This window comes from Onychostoma macrolepis, chromosome 18, assembly GCF_012432095.1.
Source record: "Onychostoma macrolepis isolate SWU-2019 chromosome 18, ASM1243209v1, whole genome shotgun sequence".
Taxonomy (NCBI): Eukaryota; Metazoa; Chordata; class Actinopteri; order Cypriniformes; family Cyprinidae; genus Onychostoma; species Onychostoma macrolepis.
In genome coordinates this window covers 24,056,811-24,081,223 of record NC_081172.1, presented here as the reverse complement: position 1 = coordinate 24,081,223, position 24,413 = coordinate 24,056,811, and the positions used below count along the sequence as shown (strand labels likewise).

General features: G+C 38.3%; 1 protein-coding gene across 1 annotated transcript in view; it reads left to right on the top strand.

Moving 5' to 3' along the window:
* spon1a (spondin 1a) overlaps nucleotides 1–24,413 on the top strand; it is a 176,000-nt gene that overhangs the window by 123,916 nt on the left and 27,671 nt on the right. Inside the window, exon 7 of the mRNA XM_058752280.1 lies at nucleotides 23,057–23,121. Within this exon, the coding sequence (XP_058608263.1) occupies nucleotides 23,057–23,121 (65 nt within the window). The remainder of the gene's footprint in view (nucleotides 1–23,056; nucleotides 23,122–24,413) is intronic.

The window sequence follows — 24,413 nt, the reverse complement described above, 5'->3', positions numbered from 1 at the left end:
CAGTATTCTTCACTGCCTATGACATCTCATTATTCTGTGCATTCGATTCCATGACAGTTGAGCTAAAAAATAAAATGCCATCTGAGTCAGTCAGTTTGTGTGTAAATGTATTTTTTAAATGACCGTTTTAAATTTTTATTTTATTTCTAGTGAGAAATCAGTATTATAGTCATAGTTAATGTAGTTTTATAGTATTATATTTTATAATTAAAATTTCAATTAGTTTTCACCAAAGCTCTCTCTTTTCTGTTGTAGGTCCTTATAACTTTGTACTGCCTCAGAAGCCTGTACGAAATTAAGCTTCACAAATGTCGTCTGTGAAGTCATTGCCTGGCAGTGCAGTGAGGCAACAATTCAGCTGCCTAAGCTCTCGGATGCAGCGTAGCAAAAGTATAGCAACATGTCCAGCCATATGTACCAGAGTACCACAGAGTCATGTTTTCATCCATTCATTTTATCTTGGCACTGCACTGTTGAACATAACATTGTGCTAGGAAGTGTATGCAAAACAATAAAAAATAAAAAATAAAATAAAATAAAATAAAATAAAACTTGACAACTGTCATTGATTGGCAACTTTCATCACCCTTTCAAAATTCATCCTCTGACAGTAACTTTCTGAGATGCTCCTCTGTTTTTTTTTTTTTTTTTTTTTTTGCTTTCTTGCCAGTAAGTGTTTTATTAGCTGTCAGAATGCACTCAGTTTCCTGAGTTAAACTGTCTGTCTGAGTGTGAATGCTGGCTTTATTGTTGTTGATAAGTGCCTTCAGAGTCCCATGTATGGGGCCTAAATGTCACCGTTCAGTTTGTCCATCAAAAGAGTAGTGGACAGAAGCAAGACTTGTGCTCATACCATACTGCCACTTATAAACTGCTAACTAATATATTTCCACACCATCTCCTACTTATCAGTTCAATATGTTATTGTCCCTGATACTGAACTGAACTATTTTGCATGTTATATTATTTGTTTATCAACACAAACTTTTCAATATTGGCTTTATGAAGCAACAAAGAATACTGGAACAAAGAATCTGTTGGGCTTGATGCAGTGACAGACACTTAATTCAGTAAACTGTTACAATTGTATAGCTACAATTTTAGTAATAGTAGTAGCAGTAGTAACAGTATAAGTTGTTGTTGTCCTTTTTACTGCTCAATCAGGAGACTTAGAAGTTATCTTCTCATACCCTGTCCTTTCCTATTTTCTATATAACAATCTTCTCTGTAACACTGATTGTCTTCATGCCACTTTGTTATTGATTTTTCAATACCATATTGCATGGGCCTGATATGGCACTTTTTCAAATGCCTCCTGCCAAGTGATAGGGGAATTTAATGCTCTTGTCTTGTGGCTTGTAAATGATTTAAGATGTTTTCAGTAATGCTGGCCAACAAACCTGGATGATCACACAGTTGACGTCAGGAAAGGTTCACCCTTTACCCCTCTTACAACAAATAACGAGAAAGACGACTTGAGTTCCTTGCTCAGCACTGTAATGGTATTGATGGTATGGAATACTGATGAAAAATTGCATTCTTTTAATGAATCCTAAAATACACACCAACCTGCATCTTCTGGAATTTAAGTCTTAATTGATAGTGCTATTGAGCGAGTAAATGCATATGTGCAGTAATTCTAAAACATCCCACAAGAAGCTTCCAATTAGAGGCAGGGTTTAGTTTGAGCTACTCATCAAAGGTTTCATTAAGGATTAAAATGAGCTGACTGTTAAAGCTGTTTCCTAAGAGATACATTTTCACCACCTCATACAATTAAAATGATACATAGTATATTCATTTACACTTGAGAACATGGATGTGGTGAATGCATCATATGCATACAGCAAAGGACTGCTAACGCAGTTTGATTCAGGGACTGTTATTAAAGCAATAGTTCATCAAAAAAATGAACCAAATGAATCCATATATTTTGGATATATCCCCCATCTAACACACCTGATCAACTCATCAGCTCATTAGTGGAGACTGCAAGACTTGAACTGTGTGTGTCCAATAAGGGAGACAGAACGTTATATATATATATTAGTGGTGGGCATAGATTAATTTTTTTAATCTAGATTAATCTCACTGTAATCTTGGAATTAATCTAGATTAATCTAGATTAAAATGGCTCATTTGAATTCTGCCAAGTAGATCAGAATAAATTCACTACTAGTAGTAAACAACTAGCGGTCATCAAGAATTTAATATTGATAATAACATTGAAGACATTGTATGATTATTCCTTAAAGGTTTTAATAGTTTTAGTAGTAGTAGCCTATTACGTTCTGCCCAATGTCTTCAAGTGAAACCGAACTTTTATTTTGACGGGTTGCCGTGAGGATAGTTTTCTCAAATGAAACGCTCGAATGCTCATGAAGTGACTCTCAGAGCAGTTCTGGAGATGTTGTTCATGTATTTATGTCCTCATTTAGTGAGACGACAGACGTTAATATCGCCGCAAGCGTCACGCGGTCTTCTGTATGAGTAGTGAACAAACCCGTGCGTCTGTGCCATACATTAACACAGAGACACACAGAAGTCATATTTAAATAGACATTTTATGCGGCTTAATATTTACAAATAGGAGTGGGAGTGTGCTCACTTGTGTGTGCGCTTACGCTTGTTTGTGTGTGTGTGTGTGTGTGCGAACCGGGACGGAACTCCGCTGTGCGCGATACAGAGCAGAGAGCGCGACCATGTAACGAGAGACAGAAATGACTTGCCGATTTCCATTGGGAAGCTTCTTAAAAATAAATTTTCCTGAAGCAAACCCGGCGGCTTCATAGCTGCATCCATGTTAGCACGCATGCACACAGGTTCAAGACCTGCTCGCCCCTACAGCTCCCAACCCAACTTTGAGAATAGATTAACGGCGCTATTTTTTTATCGCCCGATAAGAGTCTCACGTTAACGCAGCACGTTAACGCCGATAACGCCCACCACTAATATATATATATATATATATATATATATATATATATATTAGGGGTGGCACGGTACATGTATTCGTACCGAACCGTCACGGTACGGGCGTCTCGGTTCGGTGCATGAGGACTTACGACGCTGTTGGATAACCGTCAGCGCCAGCAGAAGAACAGCGAATGCCATGAGTTGTGCACTTCTAAACAAAGTTCCCTAGACAGTGACCACGTGCTGATTCTGAATGCGTCCCTCACATAGACTGACAAAGGAGCATGGCCGCGGGAACTAGGGGTGCTGAGGGTGCTGCAGCACCCCCCGCCGCAGGGCCGGGTCTGAGATTTTCCTTTTGCCCCTTGATCATCCCCAAGATACTTAATTTTTGTGATTATTTATTAAACTGACCAGAAATAGCCTAGTGCGGTTGCATTTTTCTTCCCTACATCTCACCCTCACACTAACAGAATTTCACGTGAATGTTCACGCGATGTTACCGTAATTTTACATTCCGACTTGTAAAAACCATTCACGTCCTCGTCCTTTTTATGAGCTGTTTTCCGAAGCTTTCGCTTCTCAAGACAGCCACCGTCAATAAGCACTGCTTTTAATTGCGCTCTAGCCTCTGGTCAAACGCGCTCAAACCACTGTAGTCTAATCTGTAGCCTAATGTAATCTATTAACTACGCACATCATAACGTTTTAGGCAAGTAGGCTATCCATATTGTGACAAAATATTTTAATAAGACTGAATTTGAATTTAACCTGATCACTTTTAATAAAAAGCCATTTTAAGTTTAATTATAACGCACATTATTCAAACAACGAACAAATTATACAGCGAGCAAAGAACATTTACATTATCAAAGAATATTACTGAAGCGTGAGTGTAAGCACTCTAAAAAAAACTATAAACTATAATCAGTGATTTTGTCTGCAGTGTTTGATTAATTAATCCCTTACATCGCACGTAGGTAGGCTACATCTGCACTTTGTTGTTTCTGATGAGAGAATTCGATAAAGTGCATTGACCAAAACTTTTGCGTATCAGCGATGTTAATATTTAATAAAATCCCCTTAAATAATAGAAATATTAAAGAAAAAATGCTTGAACTAAAATCACAAAAGCACAAATGTATATAGGTTATTGGTTCGCATATAGGCTACATCTTCATTTGTATGTTAATAAATTTTGGGCTGTTTATAGGATTTTGCCAAAAATCCCCACCGTGGCCCGGCCCTGCCACATCAAGCCCCGCCCCCCAGCACCCCCCAGATAAAATATGTTCCCGCGGCTATGCAAAGGAGTATACTTTAAAGGCTTGTGCACTCAACTGTTTGCAAAATGATGCCTTGTGCTCGAGTATCCTACCTCTCTCATTCGGCACAAATCCAAATATTCCATAATATTTCCATATTTGCGATGTATCTGAATGCTAAACTATTATTTATTATGTAAATGATAGGCTTTGTACTTCAGTTAAGTTCCAGCGGTGACACAGAGGCAGGCAAGCTGATGTTTGGCTCACTGTATTTTATTTTGATAAAGTACCAACTGCACTGTCAAATTAGCAATGCTGGAACTGATGTGTTTTTGTGTGTGTGTGTGTGTGTGTGTGTTCCGGCGCGATCACTTCAACTGTTTCCTATACCAGCATAATCAACTTTAAACACTTATTGTCTTATTAATAATCACTGTATAAAGGTCTGCTTTTATTTGTGTACTCTCACAATGAAAACAAAACAGATTTTATATATATAACATGTAATAATATGTAGTATTTTCACATCTAGATGGAAAAAATGGTCATTTACTGTCTGTTCAAAATAAATGAAAAGAAACTGAGCATAGTAGTTTCCAACCCCCCCTGTTGTACCGAAATCGTATCGAACCGTGAACCCCGAACCAAGGTATGTACCGAACCTTGACATCTGTGTACCGTGCCACCTAATATATATATATATATATATATATATATATATATATATATATATATTTTTTTTTTTTTTTTTTTTTTTTCACAAATATTGGATTATGGCATTGACTGAATGATGTGTATAAGGCACATGAGTTATCTTGGCCTCTTGAAGTTAAAGTTCACTCTATTAGAGGTGCTGCATCTTCTCAGGCATTATCTAAATGAAGGTTTTTGGAGGATATTTGTGTTGAGTCAATTTGGGCCTCTCTGCACACTTGAATCATATTTTATCATCTGTATATTTACTTGACTTCCCAGTTTTTATCAGTTTGAACAAGTCTCAGTTCATATTATATCAGTTTCCGCGAATGTTTTCACTGTGATAAACCTGCAGTATGGCGCTGTGGTATAGTGTTTCTATAGCGTCAGCTATTGAAGAAGGATTGAGTAAACCTAGGAGAGGGGATTTCTTTTACATGTATAAAGCCCTGGTTTCCTGGACACATAACTCATGCATAACTCAAAGTACTCTGTTACGGCTACATCTTTCTTTAAAAAAATATGACATGGTATGTCCTTCTGCCCATTTAAACTATAGTAAAATCTTAACACTGCAAACACTGCGTTTTCAATTTTGAGGCCTATCTTTGTATCATTATATGGAGCGTATTATATGACAAAAATATATTAGATTTTTAATTGTGTAAATTTTAATTATTGACAACTGCAATTTAACAAAACTGTATATCATGTGGCATTTAACATAGTTCTGAATTCGAATTTTTTTGGTTTGAAAATGCATGTCTACTAAAAAACTGCCATAAAAAAACGAATAAATTAAGAAAATCAGTTTAAATTTCAAATGTTCAATATTCAAGTAAAAAAAATCAAAATCAAATTCACAACTATGTTAAATGCCACATAATATTCAGTTTTGTTGAATGACACTTGTCAATAATTCATATTTACACAATTAAAATAGTTTTGTCATATTATAAAATCCATATTATTATGATTGTGTGGCTTCCATGCAGAAATGGCTTGTTCAGGTAAGGACTATTCCCAATGCAGCATGAAAAAGCAAGGTTTAGGCAAAAAAAAAAAAAATATATATATATATATATATATATATATAATAATAATAATATATATATATATATATATATATATATATATATATATATATATATATATATATATATATATATATATATATATATATATATATATATATATATATATATATATATATATATATAGATAGATATTAATAATTATTTATTTTTATTTTTGCTGAGATGGAAGAGCTAGACAGAACTCTGATTTAAACACTATCTGTGACTGTGAGCTAAAATCGCCAAAAATCAGTAGCTACCCCCAGTAACGCTCCTGAGGCAAAATGAAAGCAACCCCTGCAGCAAAGTTCCAGTTTCTAAAAGAAAGCTATCTCAAAAGAATGGAGGCAAAGAGAGGACTGATGATTCATGATTTAATGGATTCATGCCCATGATCCTGTAAGGAGTAATGGGTCTCATGCATGAAACATGAGCAGAATTAATTCATCCTTGTAAACCATTCTGCCAACAATTCATTGTGGAAATGCACAAATGAATGATTTTACAGATGTTTGATTCAGAGGTTTTGCTTGTGTTGTGTCATTGAAGCTTTGATTGTGTAAGATAAGATTGACTGATTGATTTGGCATTTATGCATGCCTAATAATTACATCAGTATACAATGTTTCAAAAAGTCAAATAACTGTACGATTGTAATCTTATAGACAAATATAACAAACGTAATTCTGTCAGGACCACTATCATCAAAGATGACTGACAATTAGCATACAATTTGGATTAGCGGTATGGTTCTGTTCTGGGCAAGAACTCCCTTCGCATCCATGCAGTCTAGCATGGATAAGAGCAGGGAGAGCAGCAATAACTCCCCAGTGTAACAGAACAGAACCAACATAAATGTATTGCAGATATCATTAGGTTCAATAATTTAATTTAACATTTTGAAATTAGTCTGATTCAAGAAGAATGAAAAGGCTGAATCCTGACTGACAAGAGGAGTCGTCGGGGATGGAGGTGGGTAATTAGCTATTGAGCAACGTTGTAACCACCCAGAGTTTGGTTTTCTGTTGTTTTCGTTGTTTTTGTATGTCATACTACTCCCATGCTCTAGGGGAGCTAGGTAGCCTGCTCCTCAGTATTTAGCCAGGTAAGCGGGGAGAAGAAGTTAGTATGGTTTGGTGAAGGGAAGCATGGCCTGCGTCCCAATGTGCATACTATCCATCCTAAATTCTATGTGTTAATAGTACGTTTCTAGCCTGACTACGTCAGACTTCGTACTTCCGCTTAATTTCATTTCGCTTCTGTACTCAGTCTGATATAGCAGACCATCTCCCAGTTTATCTCTGGCTCCGCAGCAGCTGGGCCAACCAACGAACAAAGGGCGGGCTGAGAGCAGTGACGTAGACGCTAAGCGCCGAATTTAAGATAGTAATTTAGGTGAGGGAATCTAAAACAACAGCGGACATGGAGACACGGGATGCTATTCGCTCTGTTGTGGAGAATATTCCCGGGCATTTGCCAACTGAAGCCCAAGCAAGAAGAATGTTTGGTTCACATTTTGAATGGAGCTGATGTTGTGGCCCTACTCCCGACAGGTTTTGGGAAAAGTTTAATTTATCAACTGTTACCGATCGTCAACGAGAAACTGGGAGGCCAAAGTTCTGCAAGGCGATAATTGTGGATGCGTAGATTTGCTTCACATAATCTGCAAAAGTCGTTCACAGCCATCTTCATTCTGGTATTTCACTCGATGGTTTAGTTTTCGCTGCATACCTGTGTTTACAGCGGAAGTTCGAGGCGGCTGAGCCGGCGAATAACATACGTCATAACCAACCGTTATGTGATTGGCTTACGGGTACACCAATGATCTTAAACTTCAGACAAGCGCCCACCCACGAGAAAGTAAACGCTTGTCAATTATGCCCTTCCAGACTCTGTCTACGAAGCAAAGCGAAGTAGCAGACTTTGGTATTACCAGGCTAGTAAGTTTCAATACTACACTGAACAATATTATAAACGCAACACTTTTGTTTTTGCCCCCATTTTTCATGAGCTGAACTCAAAGATCTAAGACTTTTTCTTTGTACACAAAAGGCCTATTTCTCTCAAATATTGTTCACAAATCTGTCTAAATCTGTGTTAGTCAGCACTTCTCCTTTGCTGAGATACTCCATCCACCTCACAGGTGTGGCATATCAAGATACTGATTAGACAGCATGATTATTGCACAGGTGTGCCTTAGGCTGGCCACAATAAAAGGCCACTCTAAAATGTGCAGTTTTACTGTATTGGGGGGTACGAAAACCAGTCAGTATCTGGTGTGACCACCATTTACCTCACGCAGTGCAATACATCTCCTTCGCATAGAGTTGATCAGGTTGTTGATTGTGGCCTGTGGAATGTTGGTCCACTCCTCTTCAATGGCTGTGTGAAGTTGCTGGATATTGGCAGGAACTGGAACTGCCGTATACGCCGATCCAGAGCATCCCAAACATACTCAATGGGTGACATGTCCGGTGACTGTGCTGGCCATGCAAGAACTGGGATGTTTTCAGCTTCCAGGAATTGTGTACAGATCCTAGCAACATGGGGCCGTGCATTATCATGCTGCAACATGAGGTGATGGTCGTGGATGAATGGCACAACAATGGGCCTCAGGATCTCGTCATGGTATCTCTGTGCATTCAAAATGCCATCAATAAAATGCACCTGTGTTCGTTGTCCATAACATATGCCTGCCCATACCATAACCCCACCATCACCATGGGCCACTCGATCCACAACGTTGACATCAGCAAACCGCTCACCCACATGACGCCATACACGCTGTCTGCCATCTGCCCTGTACAGTGAAAACCGGCATTCATCTGTGAAGAGAACACTTCTCCAAAGTGACAGACGCCATCGAATGTGAGCATTTGCCCACTCAAGTCGGTTACGACCCCAATGAGGACGACGAGCATGCAGATGAGCTTCCCTGAGACGGTTTCTGACAGTTTGTGCAGAAATTCTTTGGTTGTGCAAACCGATTGTTGCAGCTGTCTGGGTGGTTGGTCTCAGACGAACTTGGAGATGAAGATGCTGGATGTGGAGGTCCTGGGCTGGTGTGGTTACACGTGGTCTGCGGTTGTGAGGCCGGTTGGATGTACTGCCAAATTCTCTGAAATGCCTTTGGAGACGGCTTATGGTAGAGAAATGAACATTCAATTCACGGGCAACAGCTCTGGTAGACATTGCTGCAGTCAGCATGCCAATCGCACGCTCCCTCAAAACTTGCAACATCTGTGGCATTGTGCTGTGTGATAAAACTGCACATTTTAGAGTGGCCTTTTATTGTGGCCAGCCTAAGGCACGTCTGTGCATTAATCATGCTGTCTAATCAGCATCTTGATATGCCACACCTGTGAGGTGGATGGAGTATCTCGGCAAAGGAGAAGTGCTCACTAACACAGATTTAGACAGATTTGTGAACAATATTTGAGAGAAATAGGCCTTTTGTGTACATAGAAAATGTCTTAGATCTTTGAGTTCAGCTCATGAAAAATGGGGGCAAACACAAAAGTGTTGCGTTTATAATTTTGTTCAGTATATTTAAGGCAGATAGAGTGGATAGTATGCACATTGGGATGCAGGGATGGTTTGTCTCTCATGGTTCACCCAAGATACACAGAGTCTCAGATTGAGAAACTGTGGTTTTAAGCTCAATCAAGTAAGTGGCGCTTTTTTGTCTGAGCTATGTTAAATTGGGTTTGCTCATGGACAAGCTCTTGTCTTTCATGTTTTACAGTTACTGTTTGGTTTATAAATGGCATGCTAATGCTAGTTTATATGTTTTGTTTGTAGAATGACTTTTTTATATATATATGCACCATCTTCAATTCATCAACTTTGTGGATTCTATGCTGCTGTTGTGCTTGGACCCTGTGGGTTCAGTATTCAGAGGATAGCGGTATCAAGGCCTCACTTCATCGTTTGGCGGTTTGGATTCTTCTGGGGTCTGAGTGTGTTTTGGGGGCCTGGAGAAGTTTTGACATGCCCTGACATTTGTGCTTTTTTCAGTTGCTTATAAACATATAAATGGCTAAAGTCTAATAACACTGTAAACAGCACAAACTGGGCTATAATAATATGTTAGCTAATATGTTAGCAGCATTTATGTACATGATTGTGTTTTTGAGAAATCAAAGTTCATGTGTGGTTAGTGAAAAACTAAAATTTTTATGTCACTGAAATAAGGCCATAAAACACTTACAGAACATTTGTTCACAAGACTTTTGAGAACTGGATCTTTTAGCCTAGAGTTTTTTCTTCAAAATTATATGAAAATCATATTGTTTACTCGCTCACAGAAAACAATATATTGATTTAAATTTTCTAAGACACTTTTTGAGTAGAAAGGTCTATGCGAGAGGGCGTGAGCTATCATTAATGCTGTGATTCACACCTGAGAAGACAAAGGCCCGCATAATGAGCTGCATAATGAGCCATTCATTCAGGTATGTGACTGAGAGGGAAGAGTTACAAGAAAGTAACTGAGAACAAAATAAATGTATCTATTTTTTATTTGTAGTTTATTAAGAATATATTTAGCTATCACACAAAATAACTTGAGATTCACTTGCAAGTGCAGTTAAACAGTTTACTAGGATCAAACAAAGCTGACTTTTTAGCATCATTACTCCAGTCACATGATCTTTCAGAAATCATTCTAAGAGTCTGATTTGCTGCTCAAAAAAAAAAAAAACATTTATTATTATTATTATTATTATTGTTATCATTATTATGTTGAAAAGAGCTGATACAATTTATTTCAGGGTTTTTTTTTTGATGAATAGAAAGTTCAGAAGAACAGCATCATTTGTACTGATACTGATCTGAATGAGAATTAAACAGTAACACACCTTTGTGCAAACATTCATTCATAGTGTTAACACTCACACTAACATTACTTTTATATCTTGTGGTTTTATGTGTTATAAAACATTAAACAAAGATCTTGGCATTGTGAGACATTTAGACAATGAAATTATACTAGTGGTGTCAAAATTAGCGCGTTAACGCAGGCGATTAATTTTTTTCAGTTTAACGCGTTAAAAATATTTAACGCAATTAACGCAGGGGCGGGGCTACGGTTGGCCACCCCACTCAAAACTGCTGCTTCTGTCACTTTTTCTCTTGACAAGAAGTGATTTTGTTCAGTCGCAGAACGTCTTTACGACCACATCAAACGGGAGACGTTACAGACGCGCGCTCCACTTCACTTCAGCGCCAGGCGCGAGTCAAACGAGAGCGGAAACGGTACTGGGCTCGCGCTCTTCCATTGCACGCACAAAGGCGCTGGCCATAGCCTGTATTCCTTCATATCAAAGCGGGAAATAAACTACGTGCATGCAATGTCGCGGTCAGTTAAGTCATGAAGTTACCAAAAAGGCGATTAAAGCTGCCTTAAAACTGTGCATGCATGTAATATATTTTATATGAGTCACATTTATGAACATGTCTCTAAAATGGTTTTCAAAAGTGTCCTGGAGCAGCCCAGCACTGTCTCCCTCATCTAACACACCCGATTCAACTCGTCAGCTCATTAATAGAGACTTTAAGACCTGAAGTGGGTCAGAAAAGGTGAAGAGAGTTGAGAGAAAATATGATGCGTGTCAGATCCGCGCTATGTTCAGCAGCGACGGCTCTTGATGAAATAGCAGCCAAAACAACCTAATAAACCAGCTGCTGTGATGTCTGTTCATTACAGGACAAAAGAAAAAAAAGAGGAAATCAATAACTTTTATATAGCTTTAAGGATTCATCTGTATTTAATTTAGAATTTAGTGTTTGATAACTAATTTCAATTTCTGTATATTTCTGCTGAAGGACACAGGTAAATATGACATTTATTATAATGGGTTTATGTGAAGATTGTTTTAAGTTCACTTAAATTAGAAGTTATTTTTTTAAAGTCTAATAAATGTTAAAATTGATAGCTCTCAATTATACTGTAATGTCGAATGGCTATCATAGTCTATATATAGCTATAGTATATAGTCTACAGTCCTAAGAGCAGTTTTATAGAGAAATCAGTAGGTGTCAGTGATACTGTCATTAAAAGTCATTAAAAAAAGATGCCATTAAACAAATATAAAAAATATACTGTCTTTATGTTGTTTGTACATTCATTTGAAGATTGAATGTGAAATTATTGCAATATAAAAGTATATTTAAAAACGTTAATGTTAGGTGGGATTAAATTTTCAGAAAAACGTGCGATTAATTAGTTAATTTCTTTAATCGATTGACAGCACTAAATTATACATTTTAAAATGTGTCATGTAGTCAGGAATTATAGTTTGGGGGAAGTCTAACTAGTAAAATGTGTACAAGTAATGTCACAATAACAACAGATGCAAATAATCTTAGGCTCCAGCTGCACATGGTGAGGTAAATGCTGGGTTATTTCTCTCAGCGCCTATTTCTTCCAGAAACAAAAATGAATGTTAACCGGGATGAGCTTGTTTGTTTACGCGGAGGCGATGTGAGCGTTTACATTCGCGTGCGCCTCACGTGGATGTTTAGAATTTGAAAAGCTCAATCGGCGCGTGGGCGTGACCGAATTAGATATAATGAGTTGAGACGGGAAAACTGGACATCGCGTTGGTTTCATTCAGATTACTTTATCACAGAATATTTGTTTTGGACGTGAATTACTTCATTTAAAAGTAGACATTTCAAGCTTTCTATACTATACATAGTAATATATCTATCATATCTTTGATGCGAATATTTGCGGAGATTCATGTTATTTCATTTACGTGTCTGTGAAAAGAGGAGACAGAGCCGGCAGAGAACGCACCCTGTTTATTTTCTTCATTTTAGAAACGCACATTGTTTCGTTGTTATTATGACTATACAGAAATAAAAGTAGACCCTTTGCAGTTTCAAACGATACCTTATTCTTATCTGTACGATTAAAACTGACAGAGTATTTTTAGTTCTTTTCGCGGTCATAAAGAAAAACGTGACAGCCCTTTCAACCCCAGGGGGTTAACTGTTTCTTTTTTTATTATTTCACTTACTGGACACTTCATCACTGCACGGGACAATTGACTCTAAGCTACAACTCATAGGGATTACTCTACAAACTACATGACAATGGTCATATAAGGTGAAGCTGGTGATAGTACTGAAGGACCTTGAGTGCTGTGACACACTATATTGCCAAAAGTATTGGGTCACCCCCTTCTAATGAACAGGCTTGACTACTTTAGTAATTTCCATGAGTACAAATCTTAATGTTTAAGCATATAATGACATTCTAGGGAACTGGGTGCTTCTAATTTTAAAGCAACAGTTTGGACAGGACCCTTTTCTATTCTAACATGGCAATGCCTCTGTGTATATAAGGCAAGGAATTAAAGAAATTATTGATTTAGTTAGTGTGGAAGAACTTGACTGGTCTGCAGAAAGCCAAGTCCTAATACAAGCTGAACACCTCTGGTGTGACTTTAAATGCAGATCTTGAGCCAAAAACTCTTTACCAAACACCATGTGTTTTATCCTGTGATGGTTGAGCGAAATAAGATGGTCTCTGGAGTTATTCTATCTAGTTGTAGATCATTGAACCGTCAAGCTGCCTCAGAAGCATGTCCGATATCAGTTTCATGAGTTACCTACATGAACAAATGCTGCCTGCAAAGTCATTGGCTGATAGGTAGCCTGTCAGCAGCTTAGGTTTTCTGATTCAGATGACTTCAACTGAACAACGACTGTTTACCATTTCTCTAGGAGCTGTGCTGCAGCAGAAATTATTCTCTTTGCACCATAGTCGTCATTTCTTGCTGCTTAAATCTTGCTGTAGTGCTATAAAAATAAAGGCGACTTGCAAAGGCTGACTTAGCAAATGGAGGTTAATTGATAAACCATTTATGGCATAATTCTTGAAGACTTTTTTCTTCTTTGGAGGTAGGATGTTACAAGCATTTTTAAGTTGTCATTCAAATCAACAAAACAACATCCACTCAAACAAACAACAGGGAGGGGGGAACAACAGACACAACATCAACAATTTCAATTTGTAGTAAAAATGACAAAACAGAATTCATGTCCATATATTGACAACAATTGGACATTTCCAAAACATGTGAAGAAAAGTACTGCTGATACAGTGTTACAGATATGACAGTTATAGGTCGATTGCAGTTTCATTTTAAACCTCTTTTAAGGAGTTATGTATGCTCAGTGGATGACTTTGAAATGGATAAAACAAGTTTTTAGAAGTTAAGATTAGATTAGATTAGACCACACCCTCTCCCAGTCGACCTATAAATCAAAATCTGTTAATTCATGATTCCAGATAGATTTAATAGAAAGAGACTTTGCAGTGTGATCATTAAATTTACTGTGTATTAAAGAAACAAATGGCCGACCAGAGGGTGGTGCGATCCAATCCCATATAGGATGAGAGGAAATAGGGGATGCCCAGGAATCTCCATAGGCCTTGAGAGCAGAACGTAACTGAAAAAAAAGACAAAATATGATGCTGGTAAACAAAATTTAGTTCTTGAAGTGAGCAGAGTCCCTGGTTATCATATAAGTCACTGCATGTGTTTATGTCCAATGTAGACCAAGAGGGCTGGACAAATGGCCAATTTCAACATAAAAAATTTAAGTTGTGCCATAAGGGTGTGTTGTTACAAAATTTGAAAGGTCCTCCCATTGTTACGTTGTGTTGTGTTGCTAATAAACACACGATGAAGCAGAGTAAATCAAAACAGAGTCTTTTTAATAAATTCCAAACAGAGACAATCCAGGAGCGAGGAGTAGCAAAACACTTAGAACAAATATAATAGCAGACAAAGAAACAGGGTAGAACACAGGCTTTAAATACTCAAAGTAATCAAGGGAAACAGAAACAGGTGTGGAGCTAATTAAATAATGAGGAGAACTAAGGAAACTGGGTCAAGCATGTGACACCCATCAGACGTTCCACCCTTTTAGAAAAAAAAAAAAAAAAGAAGTCCTTAGATGTAGTATTCTGGATTCTCCAAAGATCGATTACAATTAAGTTCAGTGATAAATTTGTTCGATAACTTAGAGGATGGATTAGCTGTAATATCAGGGTGAGATTTATCCAGTGCAGAATTTAAAACACCATTAAAATCACCACCCATCACTAAAGGACAATCCATCTGCTCAAGTAATATATTGGAAATATTTGTGAAAATGCACTGTCTGCCTCGTTCGGCCAGTAAATGGAGACCAGTGCTAACCTGTCATTATGTATTTTACAGCGTATAAAAACACATCTACCTTCATCATCATTCCCGGTATGTTCAATAGTTAAATGTAACTTTCTATCAACTAAGATAAGCACCCCCTTAGTTTTATTAGGAGCACAAGAGAAGGATGCCAGTTTGTAATACTTGTTTTGAAAAAGTGCCACATCGCATTGTTTTAAATGAGACTCTTGTATCAGGGCACAGGAAATCAATTTACGGTGCAAATATTCTAATATCCGGGTATGCTTAATAGGAGAATTTAGGCCATTCACACTCAATGATATTCAGAACATGCATTGCTCGCAATGCCAAGATTCTGTCTAAGTGAAGAAAAACAAAATCAATGCCATACTGCCAGTGGCATGTAAACATTAGTATGTATCCTAAATACCAATCCACCTAGATGCATAGTCCTTTTAAAAGAAAAGCAGAATAAATAAAAGTATTGATGTCTGTTGAAGGGCATAGAAAAATGCAAAAACAAGGAACAAAAAACTCTCTGGAGACGGTGGAATCTTTGAATTTTTCTCTCTCTTTTGAGACAGTCTTTGACTGTTGAAGTATTCATGATGGGTTAAATAGAGAGTGGTTCAAAATTTACTGACAAGATTATATACTATTTGACAAAGTGAGCAGAGCGAATGACTAGACGTGCATCTCTGTCGAAGGGTCACATGATCTCTGAGATCGCGATCTTTTAATGATTAATTGCGCAGCTCTATTGTCATAGTTCTTATATGGATTTGGGCATCTCAATTGCTTCTGTCTCTTCACATAATCTCAGACTGACGAAGTGATGGTGATATCAGAGCACTGTGTGGACCATACCAGCTGTTGTATTGGACTTCTTGTTTGCGCAAAAATCACTGGGTTATTACAAAATTTAAATTTCCTACTGGCACAGTAAAATAAACAATAAAAATAACTGTCTTAAAATATGTGTGTGTATATATATATATATTTCTTTTTCTTTTTTTTTTTTTTCCTTTTTTTCTTTGTTTGTTTACTTTTTGAAGTAAATGCCTAAGAAAAATATGTGCCTAAGAATTTTTCCTAGCACTGCATATGTATGCTATATTTATTTTCCCCCAATATATCTGTACTCTTCATATACCATCATTTAGGAGCCCAATCGCTTCATGTGATATCTCAGGATACTTAGAAGTATTACCATTTTGATCTGGAAATGTAATATTATCTCCATTTTCAGTACCTCCACACTCCACATTATCTGCAATCATCCTGAAATCCCTTTGTGGTTGTGTCCACCTACAGCCCTTAAAAGAGCTTTTCTAATCCATTTTTTTTCATCCAGCATGAGTGAACATAATAATGAGACTCTCTTTCTCTGCTGTGCAGAGATGAATCATGTGTTCCCTAAATTAAATCAAATGGATTTTTAAATGACTCAGGCCGGGGCTGCAGACACTCTCAAAAGAGGTTAGCAGTTCAGAGTGCATTGTAGTGTTCAGTTGTGGTGAAGGCAAGACTGCTCTCCATTTCAAAAAAGGAAAGATAATTAGAAAAAAATAACCTCTGGACACAGCAAGCAGAGTCATTTCTGAGCCAGATTCCACTCTAAACCTAGTTGATGGCTTTCTGTATTTTTTCTTTACCCTGAATGATTACTTACAATGCTGCTTAAAATCTGTGGAACACTGGGTCTCATTCAATAAGCCTGGATATACACAAATTTGTGTTTGAAATCTGCAAATGTTTTCAGGTTTTTCTGAATAATAGTGCAGATATATCTGTATACTGCTGGCTAATATGAGGTCTGCAAACTGGGTCTGTATAAAAGGTGTTTATTGTGTTTGAACTGGTTTCGAGGATGTCACACTTGGCATTGATCAATGACCTGGTGAGAATGCGTCTGTAGAGAGCGGCATATGAGGATGTGTGGAGTATGTTTGACAAGAGTGAAGAAAGCCTGTAAATGAAAGATTGTACGGAAAGTGTGTTTTATGCAAATTACTAAACTTGTGTACGCGCCACTTATTTAGAATATTCCAAATTCACTAACATTAGGATGAAGTTAAGAACAAATTCATGTGCGTACACACGTGTTGTGAATTAGGCGGAAAGTTTTCATGAGAAGTCTGAATGTGCATTTGAATACAAATAATTTACAAATTTATTAGTGAACGAGACACAGTGTGCTAATACACACTGGCAAGTCTCTGTGTTGCTACGTGAACTAACTAGTTTGGGAGCAGTGCCAAATTGGTTATTTAGTATGTTCGCATGTAGACAGTGTATGAATTAAATAAACTGCAGTAACATAGATTGTATGTGTAGGCCTACAGGACTACTATGCTGCATTACTATGATGATTTATCTTCCCCATGTGATCTTTTCAGTCCATGTAAAACCCATGTACAATGTGCCCTCATCATCAATAAAGATACACATATGTTGATAGATTTGTTTTTAGAACATAAATATAAAGAACAGGCCAATGCAAGACAGTAGCACAGGCACAGTAGCTACTGACAGTTAAATTACAAAAAGTCACTTCAACTTTAATAAATAATGAAAATAATCTCTAATAGACTTTGCATATTACATTTTGATAACAATCAACACAGAAGAGGTAAAGCTTCAAGCTAATGTAGCTGATTTTATGCAACAGACTGCTGTTATTACAGCTGCCAAGAACCTTTAGGAGCTGCTAAGGACCTTTCAGAGCTGTCAAGAACACTGTGTGGTCTGCAGAGAATATACAAGCTACACAATTTTATGGAGGAATGATGAATTAGAGCCTTGCTTTCTCTTTTCTTCATTTCTACTGGTGCAAGTGATTAGGATGGATATGTCCAGTGCCTGTTGTGTGATGCTTGCCCACAGACAGATGGCTTTTCATAACACGCAAAAGCTTGGTGCTCAGTTTCATGCAGCACACAGAGGCAGACGAGCATTGGGCTTTTGGAGGAGGCAGTTATCATTTTAACTGAAAGAATGTCAAAAGTTTGGGGTCATTAATTTATCTTTTATTCAGAAAGGAGTCATTTAATTGATCAAAAGTGACAGTAAATACTTACATTTGTAAAGTTTTATAAAGATTTATATTTCAAATAAATGCTGATGTTTTGAACTTTCTGTTTGCAATCACAGGAATAAAATACATTGTAAAACATAATAAACAGTAAAATAATAAACAGTTACAGCTAAAAATAAATTATAGCAATGTTTCACAATACTTTTGTTGTTACTGAATTTGTGATCAAGTGCAGCCTTGGTGAGCATGAAAGACTCATTTCAAAAACATTACACATACACATACACATACACATACACATACACACACACACACACATACACAAATATGCATATATACGTTTTATAATTATCCCCCCATATCTGTCCTCCTGGCTTTGTGTTGCATAATTAATAATCAGTTCCTCTTCAGGAACTCGAGCCGTGTCCGAAAACGCTAGGGGAATGCCTCGAGCGTGAGCGGCTCTGAATATCGTGTGCAATCTATGCAATGGATGGGCGAGACGTCACGGACGGGGTGACGTAATGACCAGCTGGTATAAAAGCACATGCGGTGAAACCGGCGTCAGCTTTTTGTCATTCAGCAAGCGCTCTGTGTGTGTATTGTCTATTCAATCTGTTGTGAGTCTTATTTGGTGTTGTCTGTCCCATAAACTCATTGCAATCTCCTTCCAATGCATGTGCTTCACTCCCGGAAGGCTCTCTTTAATGAGAGGGGAGTCTTCACCAGCGTTTCCCGCAGTGCTGGTCCCGCTGCGGCGGAGCGGCCTAGACGCTCGTGGGGTTCGCAATTGGATCTGTTGGGGGGAATGGAGACGGGCGAGCCCCTATATCCTTCCCCACCCTTCAGATTGGGCGGCCGTTCTCCGGGATCGGAAGCCCGCTCTGCGATTACTTCTCCCCGGGGAACGGACTTGGCGGAGAGCGCCGAGGCTCCGCCCCCTCAGTCGCCCCAGTATGAGGAGCTGTTGGAGGTGATGACTCGTGCTGTGGCCAAGTTAAAAATCGACTGGCCGGCCGAGGAGCAAGCTGAGCCGCAGACAAGCAGACTGGATGAAAGCTTTCTGCGAGCAATGCGATCACCTCCAACACGGAGCCTAGGTGTCGAGATCGTGGGCAAGACCTTTTTTGGCCCACATCTTCATCCCCTCTTCAGATTACTGGGGTAATGTGGGGGGATTGAACGATTGCGGTTATAGAGCGATGCCTTGGGTGGAACAGACGCTCGTGAGCTATCTGTCCCCCGACTCTGCGTCGTCTCTAAAGGCTCCGTCCTTGCCTTCCAAGCCATTGCGTACAACGCTGGTAGGCAAGGGGCACGCGGCGGCAGGTCAGGCTGGTGCATGTCTGCACACCATGTCGGTGTTGCAGGCATACCAGGCTGATCTGCTTAAAGAGCTAGATGAGCTCAGGCGAACCGCTGATTTGGTTCTCTGCATCACCAAGGAGACCGCCCTGGTGGCAGCGGAAGGGCATCTGTGGTTGACCCTGTCCGTCATCAGAGAGAAGGACGGGGTCTTCCTCCTGGACGCCCCGCTTGCGCGTTCTGGCCTGTTCGGCAAAGCTGTCGATACCGTTGTCGACAGGTACCAGGAGGCCCATAAACAAGTGGCGGCGTTTCAGCGGTTCCTGCCTCCCCACTCTTCAGCTCAGGCAGCTGCTGGACGGGAGCAGCCCCAGCCGCGTACTAGCTCCTCATACAGGGAAGCGCAAAAACAGAGCCACTCGCGCTCCCCAAAGTCGGGGCCAAGGACACTCTGGGCCGGGGCCTTCGAAGCCAAAGACGGACCTGTGGGTCGTACTTCAGGCTAAGAAGTCTGTGGAAGAGCGGTGTTCACCACAGTGCACGGTGCCCGTTCCTCCTCAGGGCCCTCAGGAGATCGGACTGCTAACCCTGCCACTTACGGTGATCCAAGGCGCAGCGATTTCCAGCGAGTACACATCTCAGTCTCTTCCACCTGGAAACGTTGCGGAGCTGAGATGCTCGCCTCCCCTTCGGGGGTCTCTAAAGCAGCTAGTTAAGCCGTCTCCTGCTGGTGCGCAGCAATAATGATCCTTACAAATATAATCTGACGACATGTTTTATTGATATCATATACAGATTGTGTAGATAACTTTAAAGTTTACTCTGCTCTTCTCCTAGTTTACTGGAGACTTACTTTAACGTGTTCCGGAAGGAGAGGATGAATTTACGTGTTGTAAATCCCACAGCTGGGATTCAGCGCGAACAAACATGGCGGCGCCCATCACCCGGTATAGATCAACTAACACGGTCATTATAAAAGTGTTTAAACAACCAAATACATTTACTTGCACATATTTCAGAATCGGAATATCAGATATTTCATAATATAGCGAGTATGTTTGTGAATATTAATATTAAAAAAAGGAAAAACAAAATAAAAGCAATCCATGTGTCATACAGCGCTATTAGGGCTGCGGTGTGTCACATGACAAGCATGTCGCGTCGCCATGGAAACAATAAGGCTATAAGTTCTAAAATAACGGTCGCCTAAAAAAACTCATGCCGGGGCCTCAGCCAGAATATTTTAAACTCACGTGCGAAAGGGTTAAGGCTCGTTAATTCAAACAATTAAATAAAGAATACAGGCCGAACATATTAAAGAATCACAACGCCTGATGAGAATTTCAAGACGCCTCCATTTAATTCATTTAGAAAGTTCAACTCTTCAACAATTCACAAAGAACATTTATAAACATAATCTAGTGGATAATAACAAAGAAAGAATAATCAGCTCACGGCTAAGCAAACAGACTCCTAACTACACCTGTTCTCGGAATAAAGTTCTTACCTGACTCTCGAAATAAAAATAAAACCGAGTGAGTCTTCCGGACACCTGCTTCCCTCGCTCAACTCTTACTAAATAAACAAAACGTGAACTAATAAATAAATACACTACCCGCTACTGATAAATAAGAAAGAATATCAAATATCAAAACACAAATTTACAAGTTAAACCTAAGCGTAAAGAAAAACAAAAATAGCCTAAAAGAGGCGACGAGAGAGACGCATGCGAGAACAATAGGAAGTGGAGCAACAGAGAGAGATAGCCATTGTTGCCTCGCAGCCTATTTATCCGAAATCCTTGATGACGTCACGCAACTCTCGCAGAATGGGAATCCCCCACAACACCACCTATGGACTCAGAATATAAGTGTCACACAGATACGCGTAACAGTAACACCATGTATGTTGGAATTTGTGTTGATCACTGGCATCAGCTACCATAGTGGCACCATCCCAACACTCCAACACTCACCCACTGGAAGGTTCAAGGTTCCAATTGAATTTCTGCATAGGGGACCATATTTTTTCTATTGTACATTCTATAAAGTAATGACTCATTCAGTTTTAGATAGTATGTTGCCAAGAATGAACACAATGTAAAAACACAATGTTAAAAATGTAAAATGGTTTTCAGATGAAGGTAAACTGAATGCTAAATTACAAAAAAAAAAAAAAACAACTATGGATTTTTATAATGTCTATTATATGCAGGTAGAACTTAGGCCTGACAAGTAATGCACTTTGTGTAATGCCATTAATTGTTATAATTTTGACAGTCTATGTGCTATGACTGACTGTATGTTCCCACTGGATAGAAAACCAGTGACAATGTTTTGACCGAATTACTTATTAATGAGTTATTATATGTGGAAAAGGTATTCAGCATTTTGAAATGTAGAGTTTTTATTTATTTAACAAAATGTGGTTTTGGCCAGAAAATTAACTAATTGGCTAATTGTGTGATGTAGGTGTGTTGCTGTGTTAAGAGTTTAGAAAAAAGTACTTTAAGTGTTGGTAAATACTTGTTAGCAAATGAAACAAACAAACAAACAAAAAAAAAACCTATAATAAACAGCCAATATGTCAATACTAGGCATGCTGATAAGCAACTAGTTAATACTGAGAATTGGTCCCTATATTAAAGTGTTACTGAACCAAGGAAAACCTAATCCTTCCTCACACTTTAAGTCTCCTAAGTGATCTTCTAGCAAATCTAATGTAGGATTGTGTTCTGCTTTTGAATTGACAAGAACTGGTGTGCAAGACAGCTGGAACAATACTGCATGTTAGGCTCAAAGTGTCATGCTGCTGCATTATAAAGAATGATGCCCTTTAACCCCAGCAGTAAACCTGATTCCCTTGACAGTCTTTAGTTATGCCCTTCCCATGAACTCCTGATATGTCTCGAGTGGGACAGAGCTGTGCACACACACACACACTGCTGGCCTGTGTGCCGCAAGCCATTGATGAAATATTTATACAGCTTTTATGAGACTCTGATGCGATCACTCCATCAGCAGGAAGAAAGGGAAGCTTAATTTATAATTTCCTGTCAAGACAAATGGAGGGATGTGTTAAGAGAAAGAGAGAAATGTTAGAAAAAAATGTTGTTGTTGTTGTTGCTGTTGTTGTTATTATTTCATTTTATTTATTTATTTTTGTAAAAAAGCAAGATACATTTGCTTAAAGAGCAAAATTTATCAAGTTAAAAAGCAAGACTTGTTTTCAGAGAATGTTTCTTGTTTAAATAATAATTTTGTTAAGATAAAAACATTATCATGTAATTTTTTTATTGGCAGAAAAATGGGTCACACAGGTCAAATTCTCACTATTACTGTAACTAACTACAACTTTTGCCTCAATAAACTCCTAATTTGCTGATGATAAATAGTTAGAAAGGTAGTTGTTAATTTTAGGTATGTGGTAGGGATCTAAAAATATATATATATATATATATATATATATATATATATATAATGATTTTACCGAGGCTAAGGAGAGTCCTTGGCACTGTAGTAAATCAGAGCTATACTATATTTATTTACTTTTCTGTGTTTTATCACACAGGGTGATGAGGTCTTGACCGTCATAAAGATGAAGGCCCAATGGCCGGCCTGGCAGCCCCTTAATGTGTAAGTAACTGTCATGTAGTGTGTGTGCAGGTTTTATATCCTTTTCTCTGTTGAAATATCTCATCAAAAAACAAGATCTCTTTTTTTCCTCCTATAGAGAGTACTTAAGCTCTTTACAAAGTTGAGTACTGCCTCTTTCTCCCCAGATAGCAACAACTTTGTTTGATGAAAAAACTGTTATGTGCTTAGAGTGCTCTGCTTTCTCTTTATTTAACATTTAAGTGATCTAAATTGATCAATGCTCCAAGAATCACTCAAGCACGAAGGATTTCAAATTTATAATGCTCTATTCACATCATCGGGTATATTTGGGTGCATTAGGACTTGAGAGTAGACAGGAAATTGCTTTTGAATTGACTCAGAGTGTCATGAAATGCTCAGCATGAGGGAAGAAGTGCTTGAAGTGCTTGAGACCAGAGCTATAAATGTCTTTCCTCACACTGCATAATAAAACAGATGTTATCATTTGACTTTATAACAGCAGTTTATGTCCAAAAAGCCTAAATGGGATACATGTTCTTTCTTTATTTCTCTCTCTCCTTTTGTTGTCCTCTCATCTTCTCTGCAGGTCTGTTGCTCGGTAGCTATATATTTAGAATAGCAGCTAATGTGTAGTCTGCTGTTGAACTTTCCAGAAACCTTGAAAAGCTTGAGTTGAGTTGATTAGCAGTGCACAGACAGGCAGACAGTAAAATAATAGGTTGTCAACGAAAGCAAAGTCTCTAATTAGCTGCATGATTTGTTAAAGCATGTGTTTGTGTGTGTCTGTGTATTGTGTCTCTTTTAAAGGGTGGAGTTGGATGATTTCATTTTCCTTAAGGGGTACATAGCTTTATAACAGACTTTTCTTTTTGTTAAGTAATAATGACACAAATGTATGCTGACTTTTGCAGTTACTATCATACAGCATATGTGTGTGCTTATGACTGTCAGTTAAAATTATGTATGTCAGACATGCAGCGCTATTTTAAGATCACTGTTTGTTATTGCAAAGCCATTTGTGTACACATCAAGCTAGGGGTGGGCGATATGAGCTAAAATTCATATCACAATATTTTCCACTGTCCAGACGATATCGATATTATATCGCGGTATGATAAAAAAAAAATGGAATCACGTTTTAGTAGACCTTAGTTAAATTACAGGCAAAATATGTATTTTAACCTTATATAACTAGAAAAAAAAAAAAAAAACATGATTTCAAGATCTAAGGCAAAAATAGTCGGACTTTAGATGTGTGAAATTATGCTACATAAGACACCTGCACAAAAGAAAAACAGCAAATGGACTGA